The sequence below is a fragment of the Bidens hawaiensis genome, unplaced genomic scaffold (genome assembly GCF_021521415.1).
Source record: "Bidens hawaiensis isolate Kalapana, Puna unplaced genomic scaffold, B.hawaiensis_p1.1 tig00015640_1, whole genome shotgun sequence".
Taxonomy (NCBI): domain Eukaryota; kingdom Viridiplantae; phylum Streptophyta; class Magnoliopsida; order Asterales; family Asteraceae; genus Bidens; species Bidens hawaiensis.
Genome location: NW_027492399.1, coordinates 257,754 through 265,430, shown reverse-complemented (window position 1 = coordinate 265,430; position 7,677 = coordinate 257,754). Strand labels below are relative to the sequence as shown.

Here is a 7,677-nt window from a genome sequence, read left to right as displayed (position 1 = left end):
TATGTAAAAATGTGTGTTTCTTGGGAGCACACAAAGTACGTCTCACAATAAACTTTTTCTCACCGCCATCAAACCATCGGTGTTTTGTTTTGGATGACTAGTCCTTGCTGGCAAGGCTCGTACGTTAATTCTTATTGAAGATCATGACCATTGTCGGATGCTTGTTAATTAATTTATGAACTTTTCTTTCATTTGAATGGATAAATGTAATTACTTAAGACGCTAGCTAGCTAGGGATGTTAAAACGGAATTAGGACAAAAACGAGTAAGGCAGGTAGCTAGACACATACTTCCTTTAGTATCGATCACAAAAGAACATATGACCTAATTAAAGACTATAAACGAGGAATTGTAAGGTTATAGGTGGACAAAGAGAATAAAAGATTCGTGACACTGTTGATGATAAAAACAAAACTCCTTCGATTAATGTGATTTTCGGGAAGAATTATGTTTTGAGATTGAAATATCAAAATATGTATATTTGCTTGTATTGTGATAATGTTACAGAGGAAAAATATTATTGTTGTTATTATTATTATTATTATTATTATTATTATTATTATATTGTAATTATACATGGCTATGCACATACTGTGATACATCATCATCATCATCATCATCATCATCATCATCATCATCAATACAAAAGTGCTTATGTTTTATGGTACATATTTACACATGTTTATACCAAGAAAATTTACATGACAAATATTACATAGACTGATGCATCATACATGAGAAAGTAAACTACCATCCTGAAGTCTACCCAAACTCATACAAACAATTGTGCAAATGACACTAAAATAAATGTTTTGTTACAAATGAATTAGATTATGATTTATATACTATCAAAATTGATTTGACACTACAAAGTAGTATGCATAGAGTAAAGTTTGCGAGTATATACCAATCAAGAATAAAAACAATATGTACACACACCATAATCAGATCGGTGAGTATATATATAAGAGTAAACTGCGGTTTTCGTCCCTGTGGTTTGTCCGAATCTGTGATTTTCGTCCCTGTGATTTCATTTCACTTGTGATTAAACCCGACATCACTAACCCGTTAAGTCCGGTCGTTAAACCCATCAGCGTGCCCCTCACGTGAGGGGCAGCTTTGTCCTTTTTCTCCCCAAATAAACCCCAACCCTATTCCGCAAGCCCCTTCGCTTGAGAGGCTGAGGTGTATTTGGGGAATGTATTTGGTGAAAAAAAAGGACAACATTGCCCCTCAAGTGAGGGGCACGCTAATGGGTTTAACGATCAGACTTAACGGGGTTAGTGAGGTCGGGTTTAATTGCAAGTGAAACGAAACCACATGAACGAAAACCGCATATTTAAAACTATTGGACTAACCACGGAGACTAAAACAGCAGTTTACTCTGTATAACTACCATGTCATCATTTCCCGAAACTCCTCAAAACTGAGGACACCATCACCATTGACATCAAACTTAGCAATCATCATCTTACAATCATCAACAGTTGTCGACTCGCCCAACTTGCTAAGCATCCTTCTCAAGCTTTTAGGCGTTATGCACCCGCTCCCCTCGGTTTCTCCATACATCTTATAAGCCATCTTCAAATCACTAATCGTTTCCTCCTCGTTCGCACTTTCCACAACTTTTACCAAATCTTCCATGCTCAACAACCCGTCACCATCCGAATCCATCAACTCTGCAGCCATCTCCGCCTCCTCTATTGACAGCTCGCTGCCAATCTTTCCTATGCAAGATTGTAGCTCGGGTGGAGATATTTTTCCATCTCCGTTTATGTCAATGTGTCCAAATATGCGTTTAAATTGTAGATGTTTATTCATCTTCAAAAGTGTCTAGTGAATGATTTTAAGAAGTGAATTTGCATGAAATGGTGATACGTGTAGATATATATATAGGGTTGTATGATGTATGTATAACATTGTATATATGTCACCCGCGTTTTGTACACGGGGTGTGTGTTGACTTGGAATATTAAGAAGAAGATTAGACTAAAGGAAATATCTTCGAAAGAGACACCGACATCAAATCGAAGTACAATATTGGTGCTACTCGTGACATTAAAAATGACAACGTGGGTATATTTATTATCCTAAATTTTAATATCTTTTAGTTGCTTATATTTCTTAACTACATGATGTTTTAAGTTATTTTCCAAAATGTGTAATAAATAAAAATTGTTACTTGTGGCATTAAAACCATGACCATCGACCTAGTCTTTACCAAAATCATTTAGGTGCTATTTGTTTTTTCAGAAGTAAGATGTTTAAAATCTGCGGACCACATATGCAAACATTTGTTAAAGAAGAGGTGGACCAAGAATCTGCAGTCTGCAAGAAAAAGACTATTTGTTTTTTAGCGTCTGTAGATTGCTAAAGTAAACCGGTGTTGGTGTACGAACTGTGGTGGTGGTGGTGATGGTGATAGTGTTAGTGGACGGTGATGGTGGTGGACTGTGGTGGTGGTGGACATCGATGGTGGTAGACGGTGGTGATGGCGGATGGTGGGTGGTCATGGTGGTGATGGACTGTGGTGGTAGACGGTGGTGGTGGCGGATGATGGGTGGTGGTGGGTGGCCACGAACGGTGGCGCAAAAAAAAGAGTAAATTTACACTATGTATACAAATTTTCGAACGAAAAAATTGTCTATTTACACTACTACACAAAAAAACAAAAGGGCCAGGCCACCTCAAACCCTAGAAAGTTTCGCCCCTGCTAATAATATTGGAAGAAAAGTCACACTTTAAGTTTTTATATATATATATATATATATATATATATATATATATATATATATATATAAATTTTGATAGTTATTTAATTTGTTGAGAACAATGTGAATAAACAATTATTTATAAATTACGTAAATCACAATTATTTGAATTTTCTTTCAACTATTTAATTAAATGAAAGGATATTGTTTATCTATGATTATCCTAAATCATACGTTAAATGGACTCTGGTACGCAATGAGTTAGTCGTCTCTTTTCCTATATAATATACGACCTTTTTTTTTCTTTTTGCCTTCCTTCTAGAATTTTTCTCTATACACGAATGGAGCATACGTAATAAAGAAAAAAATAATTATAATGGTGCATCTATTAAATCAAAATGAGTTCTTGGAACAAAATTTAAAAGTAACAGTGTTGTGTTATATCAAAATAGATTATGATAAAAATGCACTCTGTATAAAATGTGTCATGCTATAAATAAAAATAGCAAAATAAATGTGTGTCGAAGGTGAGGGGAAAAGTAACAGTTTTGTGTTATATCAAAATAGATTATGACAAAAATGCACTCTGTATAAAATGTGTCATGCTATAAATAAAAATAGCAAAATAAATGTGGGCCCTATATTTTTGTCAATATATATATATATATAGCCGCGACTGTCGGAGGTGACGGAGTTGATATTGGGGTGGATGCAACAACGACAATGCATGGTGTTGACTGTTGACGGTGGCCATGATGTAGGTATCAGCAGCGGTGACAACAATGATGTTATGGGTTGTTTATTATGGGCTGTTCATGTTTGGGTCAGTGGCAATAATGGGCTATGAGTCCAAAGTTTGAGTCTGTATGAATTAGGTTAAGTCCATGCACGTTTTTATTTTTGTTTTGAATTCGTAGGTTAACGTTAGTGGGTCAAGGTTTGTCCTGGTTTGTAGGATAACGTTGAGGTTGTTGAGTCTGTTGCTATGTCACACCCCAACCGACGGCGGAATACGTCGAGGTGAGACGGTGATTGTTTATAGCACATGATACTACGTGTTACAATAGTCGTTAAATTTAATTTAATATCAAGCAATACAGAGATACAATGAATTGTTTTATAGTCATCTAGGTCCAATCATGCAATCCTATATCTTGCATCAAGTAATCTTCAACAAACAAATTTCCAATACCTGAAAAACATGCGAGAGTGTCAACTAAAAATAGTTGGTGAGAACATAGGTTTTAATAAAATAAGTTTTAAGTTGAAAGCAATCCATATGTGTTAAGTTACTTTGTATACTTTGTGATTACAACCAAACCTCTGACACGTTTAGCGAGTTGTCTAATCCACGATTAGACTATTATGTTTAATGTTTAACGATCGTCGGATTCTGAACACACAAGCCTCTACCTAAGGCCTGCGTGGGCGGGTCGGGCCAATAGATCTATCATCATACTACCACGGACTTTAACAAGTTAATGGTTGTACATGCGATTAAGTATACACTTGTAATAATCACACAATGAATATCATGAATAAAGCTTGAATCAAATAACATGTAAAACAAATTGATTATGCATGTTTCCACCCCGAAGTATAAAACGTTTAAATGCATGTAAAAGGGGCCATGAACTCACCTTCGTTGATGAATTAAGACTTGTAACGCTTTTGTTTAGAGCCCTAATGATCAAGAAAGTTGTTAGAATGTGACCCTATTTCGGTGGAATAGAATCTCCGACCTCAGGTTCCCAGGAAAAGGTAAGTGGGTCCATTCACGCCCGGACACGCCACTTGGTTTTTCCTTAGGCCGTAGCCTTGGTGACAGAACCCTTGGTTGAATATCTATAGACTTGGTGTTTGTTTGGAAGTACAATTGGATTTTAGGGTTTCAAGTGATACTTTATGGTTTAGGGTTTTAGATTATCTTTTCCAGAAAAGAATAGGTTGTTTACTATTCAAGACACGAATTTTTTAAAAATAGTAAACCTTTGAGTTAGATTACGAAAATTTTATATCTTGTAACCGTATGAGTTTTTTTAACATATATATTTTTTATAAGATTTAAGTGTTTATAAAAAAATATATAAAATTCATAGACTACCGAGGGGTCTGATTCTGAGTCAGTTTAGTAGAAAAATCACTAAAAATCGATACTTTAACAAATTGAGGAGATTCCAGTTGGATAATTTTTATAATTAGAAGGTCTACAATATATCCAAAAATTGGGTCATAATTCGTAAACATGAGTGAGTTATGACATTCGTTTTGAGGCTAAAGTTATCTGTTAGGATTTTCAGCAAGACCTTTGTTAAAGAAAAATAATAAAAAAGTTTTTAAAGTTTATAAAATTTTACACAAAAAATTACAGAGATACTAGACACATAAAGAACCAATTTAGGCTTTTGAAATTCGTGATTTGGATATATTATAACCGAGATCTAAGCGTTGAAATAAAAGGTTTTTCTGCAGAATGAAAGAACAAAACATTAAACGGAAAATAGAACTTACTAGGAAGGAAACGAGTTGTGAATCTTTGAGAGGATGATGATCACGAATTTTCAACCTTGGGGCTTTGGAATATGCAGGTTTGGAATGAATTTTAGGGGTGCTAGGGAGTTCTATTTATAGGGGTGTTTAGAGAAGAGATTATGATGAATTAGAGATAGAATTTGACTAGGACTTGAATTCAAATTTGGATAAGGCTAATCTTGGAGATCAAGAATAGAATATTCTAGAAGGTTATTCTTAATTTGAATTTAAGGATATAAATAAAATTACTTTAGGATAGAATTGACAATGACAAATATTAAATCTAGGCATTCCCGGTTAAACGTGTCACGTTAACGATTAACCATGTATAACTAAATGTACATAGAAACATGTAATTGTGCATATGAAAATAATGTTAATAACTAGAAATAAATAATATACGATTCCATAAGAATATAGATGGTGAACTAATACACGGACCTTATTAAATACGAGTATAAAAGACTAGTGATTTCATGCATGAAAATGCATAGGTGTTACATGCTATTTTCGTTTTATGTGTACTTGTATGGCTATATATAGCCTTCTTGATTATTGAATAAAGTCATCCAGAAATTGTGTGAACAAACTTGATATCTACTTGTGCATTACAAGTGGTATCAGAGCGTAAATCCAGGAGAGTTATTAGAGTGTGAGAGAGAAGAGTGTTCCATGGCAGAAGAAGCTTCGAGTTTTCAGGTTCCAAGTGTTCCAAAGTTCGATGGTGATTATGATCACTGGTGCATGGTGATTGAGACACTCTTGAGATCCAAGGATTACTGGGTGGTAATTGAAAGGGGGTTCCGTGAACCCGAAGCTGGGGAGCAGCTTACACCCACGCAAAGAACAACTTTGGAGACGATGAAGATCAAAGATCTGAAGGCGAAGAACTATCTATTCATGTCAATAGATAAGCAGATCTTGAAGACTATTGTTCAGAAGGATTCAGCAAAGCAGATCTGGGATGCTATGCAAACAAAGTACAAGGGCACTACAAGAGTAAAACGGGCTCAGTTACAATGGTTACGAAGAGATTTCGAAACCCTGGAGATGAGAGAAGAAGAAACAGTTACTGAGTATTTCGGTAGGGTGATGACTGTTGCTAACAACATGACGAACTATGAGGATGATATGACAGAGGTAAAGGTAGTGGAGAAAGTGCTTCGATCTCTTACAGAAAACTTTAACTTTGTGGTGTGCACGATTGAAGAATCAAAAGACATCGACACTCTCTCTATAGATGAGCTGTAAAGTTCATTGCTGGTTCATGAACAAAAGTTGGTGAAAAAGGTGGGAGAAGACCAAGTGCTAAAAACTGAATATGAGTCATTCAATGGGCGTGGAAGAGGACGTGGCAGATCATCTAGAGGACGAGGAAGAGGTCGCGGAAGAGGTAGAGGTGAGTTTGATAAATCCACAGTTGAATGCTACAAATGCCATCAAATGGGGCATTTTGCATATGAATGTACACATGGGGAAAAATCGGTAAACTATACTGAATTTGATGAGGGGGAAGATCTACTTCTCATGGCTCATGCTGAAATTTCAAAGGAACCAAAGAAGGGAATTTGGTTCTTAGACTCAGCATGCTCGAACCACATGACAGGGGAAAGAGAGTGGTTCATCAACTTGGATGACAGTTTTACACATACTGTCAAGTTGGGCAATGACCAGAGATTGAATGTGAGAGGTATAGGAGACGTTCGTATGGAGATAGAAGGCATTACCCAAGTCATAACAAGGGTATATTATGTTCCTGAACTCACTTCAAACTTGATGAGTTTAGGACAACTCCAAGAAAGGGATCTAACGATAGTGATCAAACAAGGTTTTTGCAAGATCTTTCACCCTCAGCGTGGTTTGATTGCCACATCAAAAATGACCGGAAATAGAATGTTTCTGGTAAATGCAACTATGAAACCAATCATCAGCAAGTGTTTGAAGATTGATGAAGAGAACAACGGTTAGATCTGGCATAAAAGGTTTGGTCACATAAACAACAAGTCTCTTAGGACCATGCAATACAGACAACTGGCGAAAGGGATTCCTCCAGTAGCTGAACAAAGTAAGGACTGTGAGGTTTGCAATCTGGGAAGGCAGCAACGTGAAGCCATTCCCAAGCAAAGTAAGTGGAGAGCATCAAACAGACTAGAGTTGCTACACACAGATTTGTGTGGACCCATTGAGCCACCATCCCCGAGTGGGAAAAGGTATGTAATGGTTATTATAGATGATTATTCTAGAAAGGGATGGGTTTATTTCTTGTCAAGAAAGGGTGAAGCTTTTGGTACATTTAAACGGTTTAAAAGTATGGTGGAAAATGAAACTGGGGTCACCATAAAGGGATTGAGAAGTGATTGAGGTGGGGAGTTTACTTCAAAGGATTTCAATGATTTTTGCGAAGTAAACGGAATCAAAAGACAACTAACCACTG

The 7,677-nt window shown here is 36.2% G+C and overlaps 1 protein-coding gene and 1 pseudogene across 1 annotated transcript; one reads left to right on the top strand and one right to left on the bottom strand.

The window, feature by feature from the left end:
- Nucleotides 1–1,392: 1,392 nt before the first annotated feature.
- LOC143549526 (calcium-binding protein CML38 pseudogene) lies at nt 1,393–1,821 on the bottom strand (annotated as a pseudogene).
- A 4,094-nt stretch (nt 1,822–5,915) lies between these two features.
- On the top strand, nt 5,916–6,494 carry LOC143549546 (uncharacterized). Its single transcript, XM_077040434.1, has one exon. It carries the CDS (start codon nt 5,916–5,918, stop codon nt 6,492–6,494), a length of 579 nt encoding a protein of 192 aa, XP_076896549.1.
- Nucleotides 6,495–7,677: the final 1,183 nt, after the last annotated feature.

What these genes read in the sequence shown, in the direction of transcription:
- LOC143549546 (XM_077040434.1), top strand. Translation starts at nt 5,916, where the DNA reads ATGGCAGAAGAAGCTTCGAGTTTTCAGGTTCCAAGTGTTCCAAAGTTC.